Here is a 21,250-nt window from a genome sequence, read left to right on the forward strand (position 1 = left end):
ATCAGGTCCTGAAGTGGGATCTGAACCCAGAGCTTCTGGCTCCGAGGCAGTGATGCTACCCACTGCACCACAAGACCTCCCCTAAATCCCTTCAACACCCTTACCTAACGGAAACCTCTCACTCTCAGTCTTGGCAATTTCTAGTAACCCTCATCACGAACAGCCCTTTGCGGGTAAGAGTTCCAGATTTAACACCCTTTGCACAGACAAAATGCTTTTCATTTTCATTCCTAACCCTTCATGGCTCTAATGGTTAAGATTAGGCAATCTTGTTCTGGATTTCTCCCCTCCACAGGTCAGAACCTCTCTGTCTCATCCCTACAGGATCCCTGTAGGATCCAAATTTGGAGCCTAATGTGTTTAGTTAAGGACAGGACAGTGCGTGGTTAGTCTTACAGCAACAACTTGCATTTACATAGCACCTTGAACATGGTGCAACGTTCCCAAGGCACTTCACAGGGACGATTATCAAACATACCGAGCAACATAAGGAGGCCGTACTGGGACACGAGGCCCATCTTTAAGCAAGAGGCAGAAGTATAAAGGCGAAGAGGTTTAAGATGGGCATTCTAGACCTCATTGGCTGAAGGCTAATTTCCTGGCGACCGAAGTCTGCATTGTCCTGAGGCCACATCACCTGTGCATTGTTCGCCACACAATCCCTAGGAAGCCTCGCTCGGAGGGCAGTTTTACTCTTACCGCAAGTGACCACACCACCGGATATGAACAAACTTTATACAAGAGGTCAAATCAGTTTCTCTCCCCCAATCTATTTGGTTTAAACTCTGCACAAAATAAGCATGTGACCAGCTGAGACAGCCTTAGCTCCAGAAATCTCCAAAGTTTTTATGATTTGCAAAAGTGAGACAAATATCAACATTGTTGCAAGGGTGAACGTTCCTGGTCTATATTGTGCCTGCATCTAGGTTTGACCCGCAGCTCTATTAAAAAAAAGTGTATATATACAACTCAACCATAGGCTTCAGACATGGGCAAAACATTTAAATAGCAAAGGTTCTGGCTTGTTTCAATTTGAGTTACAATCAGCTGCGAGGACTCTGCCTGAAATTTGCAAAGCTGATTGTAACTGATGAGGGTAATTAATAGAACTCTGCTCGTGTTTAAGAGATGGACAATTACTATAAGGGAGAGCTGATTAGGTTAACACTTGGCCGAATGGGCCATTTGAATTTATTTCAAGGTCAATTGGAAATAATGAAGGGGGCTCTCCAGGTGAAGAGAATCAGAGATTGTTGGTGATAAAACTCAAAGGGATAGGCTGAATGAGTCTCATTTTTGCTAAAGAGAATTACCGATGTGAGGTTGGGTGATTATGGTGCGACCAAGGACCAGAAGCTGCAGAACAACTTCTAACCAGGCCGTGTTTGAGACAATCACCCCGAGGACCACCAAGGGGGTCTTCTCGCCCCATGTTCTGGGTGCAGAGGATTCTGAGGAGGAGTCTACAGACAATGCTGAGGATTCAGCCTATAGTTGGTATGTGGTTTGAGTTCAAGTTGAGCTGTTGTTGCAGCTTGTTGGATTGTCACCTCTTTAAATTATAATGTAATTTTAGTTTTTGAGGGAGGAGCTTGTTTTAATTACTATGGAAACATAAACATTATTTTCATGTTCTGAAATGGGTGCTATAGTTTCAATTTTTCTTTATTGTTTTGATGTACAACCATGATGTACAACCATTATGATGGTTAACAGCAGCTAGTACATTCCTCTCCACCCCTCAACTAGTCTCGCCTTTTTCCTTTGCTTCTCTGTGTGTGTTTTGGGAGCTGTTGACTGTGTAAGTTGCATGGTATTAAAGTAAAGCTAATATCAAACCGTGACTGTGCTGGAAGATCACCTAAGGAGTTTCCAAATGGATGTTTGTATGAGCTAGGAAGGCAAATCTGTTTGATGAGCTCTTGTGGTTTTGAGGACTCAAACTAGTGTGCTTTATCTTTCTGTTGTAAATATGGGTCCTGGGCACAGCATTGCTGCTCTCTGAATTTGTCGCATGTCTGCACTGTCTAATACCCAACCACATGGGCCAAACCCAGGAAATAATACCCTGTGATTGGAATAGAGTGGTTGTGTCTTTGAGTGTTTGCTAAGGTAGAGCAAGCACTGTAAAATGGAATGATGGAATCATAGAATTTACAGTGCAGGAGGAGGCCATTTGGCCCATCGAGTCTGCACTGGCCTTTGGAAAGAGCACCCTACATAAGCCCACCCTATCCCTGTAACCCCACCTCACCTTTTTGGACACTAAGGGCAATTTACCATGTCCAATCCACTTAACCTGCACATCTTTGGACTGTGGGAGGAAACCGAAGCCCCCGGAGGAAACCCACGCAGACACTGGGAGAACGTGCAGACTCTGCACGGACAGTGACCCAGCTGGGTAGTTTTGGTGTAATTGGAATTAAAAACAGATGTGGCAAGGGACATAGAATTAAGATGCTTGAAGTCGATGACTCTACATTGACCTAAAAATTGCTTCTGCACCCTAGATTCTGTGAAGGCTAGCACTTTATATTGTTTAGAGTCGTTGCTGGGGGCAACCATGAGCATTCTATCTACCTATATCTGGAGATGCATGCTTTTTCAATGGAAGTTATGCTGGTTTGATATTCCCAAAAACTTGTTTGCTCATGGATTTGCCCCATGATGGTATGTGTTCTCTTTCTCTGGTTTTCTGCTTGATTTTGGGGGGGATGGGGGCAGGAAGTGTAGTACGCAAGAACACTTTAATCTCCTTTGAGAGCAGGTTGAAAGATAAATCATTTAAGTTGCAAATAGTGTGTAATGTAGTGACGCTTATCCATTCTGCTTTGACCTCATTGTGCACAATTTCTCCCTCATCACAAACTCTTGGTGCTTTCAAAGCCTCTTTCGGAGAGAACCCTTTGACATTCTTCCCCTCGTCCATCTGCTAATGTAAGCGAGTGGTTGATGGTTGTAATCTGATAAAAGGGACAGACTTGGGTGTGTTACCTGGGGAAATTCTAGGCAGTCAAAAATAATCCAGAGGATCCCATTAAGGTAGCACCTTTTGGGAAGATCACCTCTTTCAATCCGGTTCTCGACATGTCCGCAGGATTGGAGAATCCCACCCAAGTTCTGACGCCGTCGTGAAAAGTGGCACGAGTCACTCCGGCGTCACCGGGCCTCACCTGACATGCTATCCACCCCTTCCCAGGGGGCTAGTACGGCGCCAGAGTGGTCTCCGCAGCTCTGGCGCCCGAGAGGCGGCGTGGGTTTGCGTATGTGTGCTGTGGCCAGTGTGAGTTCGTGCATGCGTGTGGGTTCCAGTCTCCGCGCCGGGCAATATGGCGGATCCCTACAAGGGCCAGGTACGGAGGAACATGGGCCCCCACGGAACCAGCCCTTCCACCGATCGGTAGGCCCCGATCACGGGCCAGGCCACCATGGAGGCCCCCCCCCCCCCCCCCCCATTCTCCGGGGTCGGACCTCTTTTCCCCCCCCCCCCCCGGACAGCCCCTGTAGACAGAACTCTGTGGTCCCGCCGTGTGGGGGACCATATGTGACCCATGTCAGCGGACACCTCTGCCCGGAGAATCGTTGGGGGGGGGTTGCTCTGCTTTCAACGGCCCCCGACCGGCCCACCACTGATCCGGAGGGTGCCTGAAAATCGGGACCGGAGAATCGGCAAGCCGGTGGTGTGATTCTCACGCACCCGCCCTGGGGTTTCTCCAACCCAACGTGGGGTCGGTGAATCCCGGCCATGGATTTCTGCTCACTACTTCCATAGCTTACCACCTCTGGGAATCTAGCCCCCCCCCCCCTTCCAAATCTTTTATATACCAGTCTCTTGAAGGGAGCACATAAATGCTTTCTGACTGTTTCATCACCATGACCAGCCCTTTGAGTCCACCAACACATCCATCCTTGTGACACATTCATACACCAATTGGAAAGTAATAAGGCTCATTATCCCACTGACTGTTGGCCAACAACCCCTTTTCAATAAATGTAAAAAAATATTCAAAAGGAAAACCGTTTCAGTCCTTCCCCAGGACTGCACGGAGCTTTATTTGATCTTCAATTCCTTTGGCAACCCTTTCCACTTTGGGTAAAGTGCGATGTTGACATTGGACCTGAAGAAGCAGTGTTTTGGTGCCCAAATTGTGGGAATTCAGTCTCTTTAAACTTCCTTAGAGTATTTAGTAAAGTAAAAATGTTTACTATAGATCCTTCCTTCCCTACTCTCTGGCCACCATTGCTGTGTTTTCAGGGTTCCTTCTAACTTTCCTCTCTGATTCTGAATGCTCTCTCCTAAAGGCCTCTGCTTCATCTCCTTGTATTCCCACGTGAATTTCAACCTCTGCACAGTTATTCTTTTACCCGTCTGAGTCATTCCTTCATCCTGCGATTGCAGGATTCTTCTCCAGCTCTCTGTTAAAGTTTTTTTGGTGTTTGCTCCATGGTGGTTTGAATGATTCCATCGCATCTATATTGAGCTGCCCGAAATCCAGCAGCTTCCTCGGTGCTGACCCGTGGCTGATAACATTGTTCTCCATTCCCTCCAGCAGTGAATCTGGGGAGGAGGAGAGGAGGGGGCAATGCGAGGACAAACCTGATCACTTCCAGAAGCAGATGTTAAGGGAACATCGAGAAGCATTAGCCAAAGCTGAAGCCAAAGTCGACAAGATAAATGTGATCAAAGAACGGGACAGGAGGTAAAATCTAAACATCCATCTGCTATTCCTGTCCACTCTTTCCCCCCGCTCCCCATTAAAAAGTAGGTTAGAATTGAAATATCATCAGTGTAATCCTAACCCTCCTGCTAATGAGGGTGCTACAGGGTCGCTATTGGATGTCAGGTGAGGACATACCAAATTCGTATGTGAAGATAACAGAAGACTACATTTGGCCTCCGTGCATGGAATACTGTGGGGGATCATCTCCGTTTGTGCATGCTCCGTACTTTTCATTCGGATATTACCCCTCTTAATAATAATAATAATCTTTATTATCGTGACAAGTAGGCTTACATTAACACTGCAATGATGTTACCGTGAAAATCCCCAAGTTGCCACATTACTGTTCGGGTACACGAGGAAGAATGCCGAATGTCCAATTCACCTAACAATCACATCTTTTAGACCATGAGACATAGCAGCAGAATTAGGCCACTCGGCCCATCGAGTCTTCACTGCCATTCAATCATGGCTGATATTTTTCTCATCCCCATTCTCCTGCCTTCTCCCCATAACCCCTGGTCCCCTTATTAATCAAGGACCTATCTACCTCTTGTCTTGAAGTCTTTTGAGACTTGTCATGCCTCCTAGGTAATGTTTTGATAGGATTTTGTCTCCCACTTCCAATAGATTATTACTAAAGGAACATTACATACAACTCCTTGGGAAAACTTCCACAATGATACACCCCAAGAAACATTATACACCATAAGAAAAATTATACATTGCCCAATGGTATTCAAGTTGTCTACATCGTTGCACTCTTGTGCTTCTATGCCATTGAGTAATATTCACTGTATACATTAAATCAGGAAAACGCTCAGCTTGAGGGACAAGATCACTTCAGTGGCTGTGTTTTGTGCACCAGAATCCCCTTGACTCATAAGTTGACTAGCCAAGTATGATCATCTCATCAGCACTGCTTGTACTGAACTTGCGGGACCTCACTTTTTGCCCTTTTTTTCCCACTTTTGTCCTTTTTTTATATTTCCATGTTTGGTATTTTCTATTTTCTGTTGTACATTTACATTCCGCATCTGATAGTGGTAGATAGTTGATATAGAAATTCTAGGTTATGGGGAGGAGTGAGGATTATTTTTTTCTAAATTGAGTACCCAATTATTTTTTTTGCCAATTGAGGGGCAATTTAGCCTGGCCAATCCACCTAATGCACAGCCTTGAGTTGTGGGGCTGAAACCCACACAGACGGGGAGAATGTGCAAACTCCACAGTGACACAGGGCCGGGATTCGAACCCGGGTTCTCGGTGCTGTAGGCTGCAATGCTAACCACCGTGCCGTCCCAGGAGTGGGGATTAGTGGGATTGTTCCACCGGAGAACTGGCAAAAGCCGCCTTCCTTCTGCGCTGCTTTATTTTGATTCTAACCAATTGCATGAATCAGTAAATTTCCTCTCGTGCTACTTCTGGGATGTATCTGGTGAGATCAAATGGTGAGAATTGGGTGTCCAAAGGGACGGTGGGTGTCCTTGTTCACTGGTTGCTAAACGTGACCTTGCAGGTGCAGTGATGAATAAGGAAGGCAAATTGCGTGTTGGCCTTGATCACCGGGGGGGGGGGGGGGGGGGGGGGGGGGGGTTGGGTTTTGAGTACAGTGCCTGTCTGCAATTGTATAAGAGCAGTGATAACCCCCCCCCCAGCACCTGTAGTTTTGGTATCCTTGCTGACAGCATGGTGGTGCAGTGGTTAGCTGCTCACGGACCAAGGACCCAGGTTCAATCCCAGCCCCGGGTCACTGTCCGTGTGGAGTTTGCACAAACACCTCTTCCTCTGTCTGCGTGGGTCCCTCAACCCCCTCCCCCACTCCGGCCACAAACCCAAAGATTTGCAGGATTGGCCACATTAAATTGCCCCTGAATTGGAAAGAGAATTGGGCACTAAAAAGTTTTGGGTGTCCTTGCCTAAGGAAGGTGATGTATTAGTTTAAAGGACATGCAACAGGGGCCATCAGACTAATCCTTAGGATTGTCTTATGGGGAGAGACTAAGGGGCCAGTTTTGATCTAATTGAAACTTTAAATTTGCACAGGGTAGATGCTGATGGGATGGCGAGTCCAGAACCAAGGACAATCTCGGGATAAGGGATAGGCCATTTTAAAGCTTGAGACCAGAAGGAATTTTCACTCTCTACTCGATGGACTGCGGAGGCTCTAATTTGAGCATCTTTTTAAAAAAGGAATTGAGCGTTCTGGAGACATGCCAGCCAGAGATATGGAAATGGGGCATTGAGGTAGATGATCATCCAGTATATGATATTTCCGGAGCTGGGTTGATGGGCTGAATTTCCCACTCCTGTTCGGTGTTCCTACAGACTGCTTCCAAGACCCAATCTCCTATTTTCTACCCTTCACCCTGGAGATGAGGAATGGGGAACAAAGGTTTAATCCATTGAATGGGATATCAAGTCATGAACTTCACACTCGGATGCAGGGTTTTTTCAAACTGTGGATCGTGGGTGGGTGTCGGAAGGGTCACTGAACGATCAGTCATGGTGTTCCCAATTGTGGGAACTGCCCAATGGCCAGCTTTTAAATAGAATGATGCAGTCTTCCCACCAGAGGTGGCGGCAGAGAGCAGGTCACAGATCCAGCATGTGGACTGGCATCACACTCCCTGTACGTCCATGCTTTTTGTGCAGAATCATACAGGAGATATTCCTCCTTTTTTCTTTTTTTGCTGCGAACAAACAAGGCAACAGGGCTGAAGAACTGAAGATGGATCATTTTCTTCTCCGGAAGAGAGGGCCAGCAACACCTACAAGTCTGGATCTCTCCGCTGAATCTCCTGGAGAGAGCTGCTCAAGAGAGTGCACGAGAAGACTAAGCAATGCTGGTGTGAGCTGTATAGCTCCAGGGTCTCTGGTGAGCAGCCTACTAATGTCAGTGCTGGTCTCCACAAACTGGGACCAGATGGAATTCCGCTCCTGGGGTGGGGGGGGGGATTTCCCAAGGGATCACTGGGAGGGCCCCCCAGGTGCTTGTCCTCTAGGAAGGGTGGCATTTTTCCCATGCTGTGGATTGGGCCCAGGAGTACCCTGCACAGTTGCAAGGGGGCCTGAAGACCCCCTTAGAGTTGGGGCTGGGGAGGGGATTTGTGGGCTATTGGGGGAGGAGGTTGGATTTTCCCATTTTCGGCACAAAGGAACTGGCTAAAGTCTGCACCTGATATGCGAATTGCGCTCTCCTTGGCTCCCCTTTTGCGTTAAGCAAACATGGCGAAGGTCAGCCGGTTGGCAAAAAATGGGTCCTGTGTGGGGGGGGGGGGGGGGGAAGTTTGGAAAAACGAAGTTCTAATGAAATGAAACTCGCTTATTGTCACAAGTAGGCTTCAATGAAGTTTCTGTGGAAAAACCCCTAGTCGCCACATTCCGGCGCCTGTTCGGGGAGGCTGTTACGGGAATTGAACCGTGCTGCTGGCCTGCCTTGCTCTGCTTCCAAAGCCCACGATTTAGCCCAGTGTGCTAAACAGCCCCATAATGGATGCTGACCAATAGGCTAAACTGGTTACTGAAATGTTCTGTGTTATGGCCATTGTAAAAATCTACACACAACATCTAGTTCTTTGACTAGTAAGATCAGTTTATTAATAAGATTAACATGTGTAAAGAAAACTAATAATTGAATTCTCCTGGAGCCACCTCTGGTGCGACTGTCCTCTAGTATGACTTAATACCAACTGCAGAATCTCTCGAGTTACCTGGTGAATCTCTATCGCCACCTTCTGGTTGGGGGATAACTATATACATTGCTAGATAACAACTTTTTAAATAGTCATTTCATTTTACTCTGTCAGGAAACGGATTAAGAGCAGCTGTGATCAGCTTCGAGATCTGCTACCAAAATTTGAAGGGCGAAGGAATGATATGGCATCCGTCTTGGAGATGACTGTAAAGTATCTGGAGCTTGTTCAAACCCTTATCCCACCTCAGGAACGATCGCGAGTGAGTGCAATTTTTTTTTTCTTTTCTCAAATCGACAAATCAATAATTTTACTCCCAAAAACCTTGGTCCACACACAATCTTTATTTCCAGAAGTGGAAATTGGTTAATAGCACCAAGATTGGGAGGATTTTTTAAATGGAGATTTCCAAACAAACATGTCATTAGAATTGACAGTGATTTTAAGACGTGGATGATGTTGGCTAGGCCAGCCTTTGCCCTTGGAAGCTGGTAGTGAACTGCAGCTGCTGCAGTCCCTTTGGTGCAAGTACGCCCAGCAGTGCTGTGAGGAATGAGTTTGACCCGACATTAATTAGGTTCCCAAGTCAGCATGGTGTGTGGCTTGGCGAGCACCTTGCAGTTGATGGCATTCCCATGCACCCGTTACCACCTGGAAGGACTAAGGCAGAGGTCATGCATTGGTCATGATGCCACATTTGCCGTCCTATTGTGGTCGTGCGGAGTCCCAGATAGTTGACTGCTTCAAATTCCTAGGGGTGCTCATCACCAATGTCGACACTACCACCAAGAAGACACCACAGCATCTATACTTCCTCAGGAAACTAAGGAAATTTGGCATGTCCACACTGACTCTTACCAACTTTTACAGATGCACCAGCTTTCTATCTACCAGGCTGATATAGCTGGGAATGCTATCTCTTGCCGCCTTCTACCAGCCTGGTATAGCAACTGCTCGGCCCAAGACCTCAAGAACCTTCAGAGAGTCGTGAACACAGCCCAGTCCATCACACAAACCTGCCTCCCATCCATTGACTCCATCTACACCTCCTGCTGCCTGGGCAAAGCGGGCAGCATAATCAAAGATCCCTCCCACCCGGTTTACTCACACTTCCAACTTCTTCCATCGGGCAGGAGATGCAAAAGTCTGAGAACACACACGAACCGACTCAAAAACAGCTTCTTCCCCACTGTCACCAGACTCCTAAACGACCCTCTTATGGACTGACCTGAATGCTTCACCCGATGCCGGTTTGTTACCCTATTAGGTATTTTCTTTTATTCTTTTCATTTACTTAATCTGTTTTGAAATACTTTTCACTGTACCTCGGTACACATGACAATAAACAAATCCATCCATCCAGTCCAGCAGCAGCTTGGCGAGCTGTAAGAAATTGGACTTGATGAAGCTCCAGCATTTCTTGAGTCTGAAGTGTGTTTACTGTGGGAGCCAGAGGATATGACAGAAGGAGCCTCCAAACTTGTTAATGGATATCTCGTACACTGGCTGCCTTTTCACGTTCTGAAATTTGTTTTTATTCAGACGCTATCGGTACCCGAGGGACTGTACAAAAAATGGCAGAAGCCCACCTCCAAGACTCGAGCAAAAAATGCGTGTTCCAGACAGGAGAGCGACAAGAGAACAAGGGGGAGAAGAAAAATGTACAAGAGTTTGTTGAACTAATCGTGTTCAGTTTTCACTGGGGAGTGCAGTCCTCCGGCAGGGTTTACCCTGAAACGATGGGTAGTCTAGTTTTGAGGTTGGAACTTTGGGTGTGTAAATTAGTTACAATCACAACACTGAGTGACTGGACTATGGTAAATTTGAGTCACAATTCCTGTTCAGAAGAGATGTTTGTATAAGGCAAAACCTGAAGATGTCCAAGTGATTTGATTGTTGTTGTTGTTATTGGAAAATCATAAAAGACAAAAGTCCAGCTTGTAAGAACTTGGATGCTTCTGTTATCCAATCTTTCCACCTTTTTTGACAAGTTTCAGCACTCTGCCATGAATCTGGCTCTACATAGGTAGAAATTTGGACACCATAATTCCTTCTGCCACTTAATCACTTTGCTGGCTTGGAACCATAGCTTTGCATCATTACTCCAGGGGTTAAACATTATCAATCTCTTAACTGACTATCTCTAGAAGGGTTGCTGTGCCAATATTGTAAGGAGCCATGTGGTGTCTATTAACTGTTCTGCTTTCTGGGCTACCAGAGGAAGTGAGGGATCAAACCAATCTAATGCTGCAATCTAGGAAGACCGTAAATGGTGGAGGACATAAAGATCTGAATTGATCCATGTCTACGTTTTTCCTCCAGAGTCGTCATCTGATGTTATGTGAGCAATATTTTTTTTTAAAAAAATATCTCCTTCCTTTCCATTTCAGCAGCAAAAATGAACACACAAGTCGAACTACAAAGAGGAAAAAGCAAACCAGGGCTGGAAGCGCTGGGGTCGGCCAGCATGCTGAGCAACTGAGCAGCCCTTCGTTCTCAGGTTAGCTTGTTATTTAATCCCCCCCTCCTCTTCTTCTTTCCCTCTTTTCCCCCCCCCCCCTCCCCTTTCAGAAGAGTTGGTCCACTCCAGGACAAAGGAGGGAAAGGAAGTAGGTGAGATCCTAAATGAGTATTTTGCATCGGTATTCACAAAGGAGAGGGACATGTTGATTGGTGGTATCTCAGACGGATGTGTAAACACTTTAGAACAGGTCGTTATTACGAGGGAGGAAGTGTTGGGTGTGTTTAAAAAGCATCAAGGTAGACAAATCCCCAGGGCCAGATGGCATCTATCCCCAGATTACTCAGGGAACCTGATGAAATCACTGGGCCTCAGCCAAAATCTTTGTTTCCTTGTTGTCCCAGGTGAGATCCCAGAGGATTGGAGGATAGCCAATATTGTCCTGTTATTTAAGGAATCTAGGAAGACCGCAAATGGTGAAGGACATAAAGATCTGAATCTGGATCTAGCAAGGATAACCTGGGTCATTATAGGCCAGTGAGCTTGACATCTGTGATAGTGAAATTGTTGGAAAAGATAGATAGGATCTATGCACATTTGGAAGTGAAGGTCTTATTAGCGCAGGCAGCATGTTTTGTATGAGGGAGGTCATGTCTCACTAATTTAATTGAGGTTTTTTTGAGGAAGTGACACAAATGATTGACGAGGGAAGGGTTGTGGATGTTGTCTACGTGGACTTTAGTAAAGCATTTGACAAGGTCCCTCATGGCAGGCTGGTGCAAAAGATTAAATCACATGGGGTCAAGGGTGAACTAGCTAGAAGAATTCAGAACTGGCTTGGCCATAGAAGACAAGAGGGTAGCACTGGAAGGGTGTTTTTCCGAATGGAGGTCTAACTAGTGGTGTTCTGCAGGGATCCGTACTGGGACCTCTGCTGTATAAAAATGACTTGGAAGAAAATGTAGCTGGTCTGATTAGCAAGTTTGCAGATGATGCTAAGACTGCTGGAGTTGTGGATAGTGATGAAGATTGTCTGAGAATACAGCAGAATATAGATGGGCTGCAACAGTGGAGGAGAAATGGCAGATGGAATTTAACCTGGACAAATGCGAGTGATGCATTTTGGTAGATCCAATTCAGGTGGGTAGCTATAAAATAAATGGTAGAACCATCAGGAGCAAAGAGATCTGGGCATGCAGGTCCACAGATCTTGAACTGGCAGCACAGATGGAAATGGTGGTAAAGAAAGCATATGGCATGCTTGCCTTCATAGAACGGGGTATGAAAGCTCGCAAATTATGTTTAGTTATACAGAACATTGGTTAGGTCACAATTGGAATTTTGGTCACCACACTGCCAGAAGGATGTGGAGACTTGAGAGTACAGAAAAGGTTTACCAGGTATGGAGGGTATTAGCTATGAGGAGAGATTGAATAAACTGGGATTGTTCTCCCGAGAGAGATGGAGGCTGATGGGTGACCTGATACCTGTTAGACGTTTCTAAAATTTGAGGGATAAAGGAGGCTTTTTCCCAGGGCAGAAATGACCATTACAAGGGGGGCACATGTTCAAGGTGAGGTGGTGGGTTCAGTGGAGATGTGCTGGGGAAGTTTTTTTTTTTAAAACAGGAGGGTGGTGGTGGCCTGGAATGCACTGCCAAGTGAGGTGGTTGAGGCAGATACATTGGAGACCTTAAGACTTATCAGGATAGACACATGGACAGACATCTCCACTCCCACGCCGAAGTGGCCGCGCCGTCGTGAACGGCGTCGAGGTTCACGACGCCGCGGAACAGCCCCGGTCCCGACCGATTCGGGCCCTGACAATGGGCCAGGATCGGGGCCACGTCATCTACACGCGCCAGGCCTTGTCGCCCGCATAAAAGCGGCGGCGCATAGATGATGCGGCCGGCGCCGCATAACGGGCGTCATCCGCGCATGCGTGGTTGTTGTCCTCTCTAAATCTGCCCCGCAAGAAGATGGGGGACGGATCTTGCGGGGCCGCGGAAGGAATGAGGTCCTCCTTCAGAGAGGACGGCCCGATGATCGGTGGGCACCGATCGCGGGCCACCCCACATTCCAGTTGAAGCCCGGTGCAGGATCCCCCCCCCCCCCCCCCCCCCCCCCCCAGCGTTCACGCACCACCCACGACTGCAGCGACCAGGTGTGGACGGCGTCGGGGGGAACCCACCGTTTTGGCCTGGCCGCTCAGCCCATCCGGGCCTCAGAATAGCGGGGGTGCCTGAGAATCGCCATTTTGGGTGTCTCCGGCGATTCTGCGGCCCGTGAAACTCGACCGGGCCGTTCCCGCCCGCTTGGGAGAATCGTGGGAGGGCGTCGGACCGGCGTCCCCGGAAATTTTGGCGGCCCAGGCGATTCTCCCAACCAGCGTGGGAGTGGAGAATCGCGCCCAGGGTATAGAAGATACAGCTGTTTGGTCTAGATAGGACACATGATAGGCACAGGCTTGGGAGGACCGAAGGGCCTGTCCTGCATGTCCTTTGCAATTAACTAGTAGCAGCTTGTCAAAAACCAATTTAGTTCAATAATGTCGGCCGGGCAAGGGAATCTCCCATCTTTTGATGTGACTTTGTCCCACAATGTAGTTGACTCTTAACTACCCTCTTGAGATGGCCTAGCTCACTACTGCCACCTTGAGGGCAGTTAAGAGTGGACAATAAATGTTGGCCATGCCAGTAATGCTCATCTCTTGCATTTTTTTTTGAAGTACATATGCATTAAAAAAATTTATCTTTTTCTAACTTAAATTCTGTTTTTCACCCTGAGCAGAATAAATTTTTTAGGTATAATCTATGGTAATTACTATGAAATGGTGAAACCAATTGGTTTAATTGCTGTAAGAGCGTGGTGATTGTCCCTCTAAAAGGCTTCGCAACAGAAGAGGGATCAACTGGGCCGAGAGCTTGGGATGGCATCCTTTCTCCGGCGGAAGACTTGTAGGGAGTGGGGCAGCTGGTGGGCTGCTGATCTCTGTACAGCCTTGTTGGTAAATGCATTCGTGTTTCTAATGAAAAGTCTGTGAACGTGCGTCATTGCATTTGGCGACAAAGTATAATTGATGACACTGCCTCTGGCATGGGTATAGTGTTTAAATTGAAGTTTGATTTGGGGGGGGGGGGGAGAGAGAGGAGGAGAGAGAAATACTCGCCTGACTGCTTCTGTTTGGGTGAATAGACCCATTTGAGATATTGCCAGACCCTGGATTGGTCAGTACAGTCGGAAGTTTTGAAATATAAAAAGAGAAAATAACCCTCAAGAAACAAGAGCCATGACTTGGGAAGTGAGTTTTTGCAATTGAGGGGGAGAGCACAGCAGTTTTAAGTGATTGTAGAAAAATGCCCAAGGAGCTGTAACGCGGTTTCCAGAAACCGGAAAAGAGGCTGAGATTGCAGGGATTCTGGGAAGCCATCCCTTAACTGATGGGCAGCAGGCAACAATTTGAAGCTTCCACACATGTCCTGTTCAGATAATGGCCCCTTGGACCTAGAGTGTTGGATCCTGCTGTGAAAACAACAAAAGAAACGGACAAATCAAAAGCACTCTTCTTCAAAGAGGAAGAAAACTCTCCGGTTTCCTCCCACAGTCCAAAGATGTGTAGGTTAGGTGCATTGGCGATAATAAATTGCCCTTTAATGTCCAAAAATGTATTATACAGCAGTTTATTCCAGCGACAGGGATCCGGGTTCGATTCCAGGCTTGGGTCACTGTCTGCATGGGTTTCTTCCAGGAGCTCCGGTTTTTCCCCCTCCAATCCTGACAAGATGTGCTGTTAGGGGAATTGGACATTCTAGATTCTCCCTCCGTGTACTCTTTTTCTCTGGTGACCCTCTTCTGCTGGGCAATCATCAAGATAACTTTTTATCTTTTATATTGTACAGTGATAGTGAAAGTAAGCCAAGTAATTTCTGTTGTAGAGGAGCAAACCATGATGCCCATCGCTGGCTCTCCTGGACATGTGCTGCATCTGACCAGATGGCCATCTACCAAGTGGTTTACAACCAGCGGAGATCAACATCAACGAGAAACTTGTCCTCCAGTTCAACAAAATGGGTTTGTCTCGATGTTCACTTTTTGGGGGTGGAGGGAACTGTAAGTATTTGAAATTCCGGGTTTAACTCCTGCTGTGTACTCAGCTCTCCAGGGAGAAGAGCAACTCAACCAGGTAATCTGAGCTTCAACATCCCAGAACAATGGCAAGGTAAGGTTGCATTTATACAGTATCGCATGTTTCATGTACATTTACCCGGAGGGCCTGCCCTCGTGGTTGGGATTAACCTGCTGATCTTTTAATGTGTTGCCCGACTGCAGTGTGGACAAGGAAATATCAATCTTGTTGATCTCAGCCAGAGTGGCAATATGGATGCTTTATTTGCGAGGGAAGATTGAGGATTAACGTAGTTCCACCTTGGTATTGGATTTTGCACTTTGTGGCCTGCTTGAGCAGTAAATTTGGCATATTATATTTTTAGACACATCCTCCTGCTTTTTTAAAAAGAAAGAAATAATGGGGGAAAATTTGTTCTCTGCCTTGCTCTAACCAGATGGCTTTGTGTAGTGTTTATCAGGGAACAAGAGTCTAAACTATTTATTTAACACTTATCCCTAAGAACTAACAGTTGATTAAACACTCATTAAACTATATTCATCTAACTCATTAACTACTCTCTTGCTCTCACTCCCTTTCAGTACGCCGAGCCAGCTCCTGCTCCTACCACCTAACCCTCTGTCCCACAAGCCTCAGCATCATCCCTTATATACTTCTGGCTGTCTGTACACATTTCATTAATCCTTACATTACCTTCATGTGTGATAATACCACACTAACCAGGCTGGAGCACCCAATACTTGAACCACTTTGCCATGTGATGAGTGGCAAATTGCTCAAGTGCCTGAATTCTGCACTCTTGCTGAATAGGAAGTGGTTCCGTTAATTTGAGTTCTGATTACAGGGCACACTGACATTCTGCAAACAGTCTATCCCTGTTGAGATGGCCACAATTGCATGTTAAAGTCTCACTGTAGTAATCTAATGGAAGGGTAATCATCAGGATGTCTTTTTAGCATATGATGACCTATTGTGCAATAGCAGTTAATGGAAATGAGTGCTCTGCAGTTCATGTAATCAAACAATGCTGTTGGCTTGCATCATGCAGAAGTTTCCTACTTTTTTGGAGTGGGGAATGTGGCAGAGCTGGAAAGTCTGTTTTTTTTTTTTTTCCCCATAATTTATGGTCCGGTCAATTTACAGTATGGGGAAACCATTTGATCCAATTCCTGTATATGGCACACCGCCCCCCCCCCCCCCCATCTCTCTAAAATGAGTTAATTGCTATAAGCTATCCATCGTGGAATCATGGGAGCAGGTGCAGGTCATTCAAGGCTGCTCCACCATTCAATGTGATCACGGCCAATCTTTTGCCTTAATGCCACACTCCTGTGCTATCCCTATAACCCTCTATGCCTTTTAGAAATAATTCCTCCAATATATTCGTGACTTGGCCTCCATAGCCTTCTGTGGTAGAGAATTCCACTGGTTCATTGAAGCTCTCCTCAGCTCCGCCCTAAATGGATCCTTGTATCTTGAGACTGTGACCCTTTGTTCTAGAATCTTATACATTTCAATTTGATCCTAAATTCTGGGGAATACCAGCCAGTTGACCCAACATCTATTATGACAATCCTGCCATCCCAGGAATTGAACCGGCACTCCCTCATCCTTTCTTTGGCAAGGAGCCCAAAACTGTGTACACTTCTAGGTATGGTCTCTCCCAAGTCCCTGTACAGCTGCAGTAAGGTGACGTAGATCATGCATTCCAGTCCTCTTGCAATGAAGGCCAACATACCATTTGCCTTGCTGTACATGCTTGCTTTCAATGTCTGGTGTACTAGGACACCCAGGTCCCTTTTGTACATCTCCTAATCTATCACCATTTGTATTCTGTTTCTCCGTCCGGAGTGGACAACTTCAAATTTATCCACATTATACTGCATAGGCCTCTTGCATCTTAACATCTTTCGCAACACTCTCATTCCCTCAAATCATGTATATTGTAAACGGCTGGAGTCCAAAAACTAATCCCTGTGGGACCCCACTGGCCACTGCCTGCCATTTCAAAAGACCCAGTTTATTCCTGTCGAACCAATTCTCAATCCATGCCAATATATTACCCCCAATCCCATGCACCACAACCAACCTGCACACCTAACCTCACGTGGGACTTTTGTCAAAAGCTTTCTGAAAATCCAAATATACCAAATCCACTTGTTCACCTTTCTCTATTCTTATGTCCTTGGATTTCCCTTTCATCCATCTTGACACTTTGGGCGGGATTCTCCACTCCCGCGCCTACGCCGTCGGGAACGCCGTCGAGTTTCACGACGGCGCAAAACGGCCTCGATCCCGACCGATTCAGGCCTGCGTCATCTACACGCGCCAGGCCTTGTCGCCCACGTAAAGACGGCACCGCATAGATGACGTGGCCGGTGCCGCATAACTGGCGTCACCCGCGCATGAGTGGTTGCCATCCTGAGTCCGCCCCGCAAGAAGATGGCGGACAGACGGATCTTGCGGGGCCGTAAAAGGAAGGAGGTCCTCCTTCAGAGAGGACGGCCTGACTAGCGGTGGGCACCAATCGTGGGCCATGCCACATTTGAGGTACCCCCCGGTGCAGGATCTCTTCTTCTCTTTCCCCCCCCCCCCCCCCCCCCCAAGCATTCTTGCGCTGTTCCTAACGGCAGCGACCAGGTGTAGACGGCGCCGGGGGGAAACCCGCCGTTTTGGCTTGGCCGCTTGGCCCATCCGGGCCTGAGAATAGTGGGGGTGCCGGAGAATTGCCATTTTGGGTGTCTCCAGCGATTCTCTGAGGCCCGCGGAACTCGATGGGGCCGTTCCCCGCCGCTTGGGAGAATCGCGGGAGGGCGTCGGACCGGCATCCGGAGAAATTTTGGCGGCCCAGGAGATTCCCCCAACCGGCGCGGGAGTGGAGAATCTTGCCCTTTTGTGTTCTGTTAGCACATCACATCCTTGGACTCTTTTCACCCCCCCCCCCCCCCCCCCCCCTTGATAAGCTAATTCCCTGTTTTCTCCCTCTTTAAATAGTGGGGTTACATTTGCCACCTTCCAGTCTGTCAGGGCTGCTGATAACCAACACCATTCACTATGGCCACCCTGGGGACCTTTCTGCTTTCAGTCCCAGGGGCTTCTTTAGCACAGGGCTAAATTGCTGGTTTTGAAAGCAAGCCAACAGTACGGTTCAATTCCTGTATCAGCCTCCCCGAACAGGCGCTGGAATATGGCGACTGGGCTTTGCTCGTCACAAGTAGGCTTCAAATGAAGTTACTGTGAAATTTCATTTCATTATTTCCCTTGGGTGGGGTTCTCCAATCTCGTCCATGGTTGACCTGCTACAAGTGAGAACTGATACTTTGATGTTCCAGCCAAAACTCCATTCATTTTCGGCAGTGGCATCGTCCCAGCCACTAATGAGGACTGAGATTTTTGGCGTTTGTTCTCCGATCGAAATTCTCCTCCTCCTGTCCCAGACTGAGACCCTACATTGTCTTCATTAATCTCTTTGCTTATATACTTCAGTCTTCCTTTTGTTACTTGCAAGTTGAGATGAATAGTGATGCACAAGACTTTCTGACATGTTGTTCAGCTGAGACTTAACTTGCTGCACCCCCCCCCCCCCTACATTACCTTGTTTGCCTGCCAATCATTGGAATTGGCTGAAACCAGTTCTATTTGCGGTCTGAAGTTGTCTCGCTCTTGCAAAGCAGGCTGAATTTTCTAAATTTGCCTTTTTTAATGTACAATTAATGATGATCGCCACCTAGTTGCTGCCTTTCAAGGCTGAACCAACATTTCGCCAGTCTTGTCATTCTGATCTTTGTTCAGCCCTATGACTACTTGATATTTTGATCAGCTCTTCATGTAATGGTTGGCACTGGATGAGTAATCTGCTGGCCTTCTGCCCATGAAGGAGCACCCTACCTAGACCCACTCCCCCACCCTAACTTAGACATCCCTGGACACTTGAGGGCATGGCCAATCCACCTAACCTACACACCTTGGGACTGTGGGAGGAAACTGGAGCGCCAGGAGGAAACCCACCCATACATGGAGTGTGCAAATTTCACACTGTCGTGTACCCCTGCCCCAAGGCTGGAATTGAAACCGGGTCCCTGGTGTTGAGGCAGCAGTGCTAACCATCTGGGGGGTCTGTCAAAATTGGGAGTGCTGAGCTGTCCCACAGGCTGTCCAGCTACAGCCTGACTGTCCTACTCCAGGGCATCGCACCAGGCATGCAATATCCTGGGTATGTACTATCCCACCAGCAGGACCCATGAGGTGGTGCCACAGTAGTATACAGTCAGGAGGGAGTTACCCTGCGAACCCTCAACATTTAACTATGGAGTCTATCACTGCATTGACCAGAAACAGAACTGGACTAGCCATATGAATACTGTGGCTACAGAGGCGGTCAGGAGGCTAGGAACCCTGCTGCAAGAAACGCTCTTGTCCTGAATCCCTGCTCAACATCTGAGGCACAAGGCAGGAGTGTGATGGAGAATACTCCACTTGCCTGGATGTGTGGCTCCAACAACACTTCAGCTCAGGACCTTCCACAAACATTCCTCCACCACCAAGTGTCAGCAATGTACCATCTACAAGATGCACTGCAGGAACTCACCAAGGCTTCTTGGGTAGCACCATATAAACCCATGACCACTGCCATCCAGAACACCATCACCTGAAGGTTCCCCTCCCAAGTCACCCACCATCCTGACTAGGAACTTTGATTCTGTTTACTTTACTGTCACTGGGTCAAAATCATGGAACTCACTCCCTAACAGCAGTGAGGGTGTACCTACACCATAGGCACAGCAGTGGTTCAAGAAGGCCGCTCGCCGCCACCTTGGAGCAAGTATGTATGGGCAATGATGCCCACGTGCTGTAAATCTTTTATTTTTTAAAAAATTAGAGTAACCGCCATGTCCTTGAACAGGGCATCATGCACCAGATGTAGTTTCGATTCAGCACAACCCCTCTACCTCTTAATCTAAGCACTTCCATTGCTGCATGTTGCAGCCAGCCTCATCATTGTCCTATCTATCCTCTTGCAAATTTTTGACTTTGACTATTTTGTAATCTGGGCTGCCAACTTCATTCACCCAGACATGTATGCAAGTTGTCATTTCCTTCAATTTGCACCAAACTTCTAATCCAGAACCCTGCTAGTTCCTACCCTTGGCTAATTTCTTATCAAATTCTGAAGGCAAGCCTTGTTCTGCAGTTTTTTGACCTTCATTAGCATAAAATTTTGTTATTAAAAGCCAAAAATTCAGTTTGGGCAGCAAGAGAATATTTTGGTCAATTTTTCATCAGAATGGCAACTTTTACTTTTGTTTTTGATCTGACAAATTTTAAAAATGCCCATTCATTATATCAAAAAGGCCCAATAACTTGTGATTTCTTCCAGTTTAGGCCTGTCCCACCATCGGACTGCTTTTTAATTGTGGTTGTCCGAATTATGCTCAAAACCATAACTAATTTGTTTCATTACAGACTGCGACAATTCCATCTACACAGCTGACAAAAGCTTGGGAATTTCAGCATCAGCTATGGATCCAGAAAGCTCCACTAACGCAAATCTGGTTTCTGCTTCAAAAGTGAAACCGGAATTGAAAAAATCATTCCAAGCCTTGGATTTGGATGTGCCAATGACAACTGAGCGGTCATTGGGAAACTGGCCAGAAGTGGCATCGCATGAACCATCTTCTGAAGAAGAAATAGCTATGGTAGACTTAATCTTCCTGAGTTTATAATTAAACTGTGGGCCATTTTCAGTCGCCTACTTTTGTAGGCAAGTGAAGTATTGTTGAAAATGGCATCTGCACCTTCACTTGGGCATTACTCAAAGTAAATTTGGGAAATTCTCAGTGGTCCAACCAACATTTAATGCAGCTTTTATATGCTTAAATTGGTTTCCTTTGAATTTGCCCATCCTTGTGCTGTGCTATTTTTTTGGCATATGGCTGCATGGTGGTAGACCTGAAATATCCTCCTTCATTGAGCACGAATGGAGATATTGAAGTGACACACCTTCTGATGGTTCTGATATCACCTTGCACTTCAAGCCCATTTTGATTTATATTTGGGGAGGCCCTTTTTGTGATTTGTACAAAATGTTGTTAATATAGCGCACATCTGAATGTTATTTGTGGCAGAGAAAAAAATAAACATGTTTTAAAGCAGTGTGACTCAGTGACATTATTAAAATCTGGTGAGCTTGGAGAGTGGTTAGCACTGCTGCTTCACACACCAGGGTCCCAGGTTCAATTCCTGGCTTG

General features: G+C 46.8%; 1 protein-coding gene across 1 annotated transcript; it reads left to right on the plus strand.

Annotated features, from left to right (window-relative positions):
* The first annotated feature begins 1,333 nt into the window (after positions 1 to 1,333).
* On the plus strand, positions 1,334 to 21,180 carry LOC140398861 (uncharacterized). The gene is made up of 8 exons (XM_072487802.1): positions 1,334 to 1,497; positions 4,551 to 4,700; positions 8,531 to 8,678; positions 9,959 to 10,077; positions 10,807 to 10,916; positions 14,812 to 14,947; positions 15,031 to 15,095; positions 20,466 to 21,180. The coding sequence occupies exons 1-8, from the start codon at positions 1,334 to 1,336 to the stop codon at positions 20,723 to 20,725; spliced, it is 1,152 nt and encodes a 383-aa protein (XP_072343903.1). The 3' UTR covers positions 20,726 to 21,180.
* The last annotated feature ends 70 nt before the right edge of the window (positions 21,181 to 21,250 follow it).

This window comes from Scyliorhinus torazame, chromosome 22, assembly GCF_047496885.1.
Source record: "Scyliorhinus torazame isolate Kashiwa2021f chromosome 22, sScyTor2.1, whole genome shotgun sequence".
In the NCBI taxonomy this organism is placed as follows: Eukaryota; Metazoa; Chordata; class Chondrichthyes; order Carcharhiniformes; family Scyliorhinidae; genus Scyliorhinus; species Scyliorhinus torazame.

Excerpts from the sequence above, each read along its gene's own strand:
- LOC140398861 (XM_072487802.1), top strand. The coding sequence starts at position 1,334 with ATGGTGCGACCAAGGACCAGAAGCTGCAGAACAACTTCTAACCAGGCC. Across the intron at positions 4,701-8,530 it reads ATCAAAGAACGGGACAGGAG|GAAACGGATTAAGAGCAGCT; the intron begins GTAAAATCTAAA and ends TTACTCTGTCAG. Across the intron at positions 8,679-9,958 it reads CACCTCAGGAACGATCGCGA|ACGCTATCGGTACCCGAGGG; the intron begins GTGAGTGCAATT and ends GTTTTTATTCAG.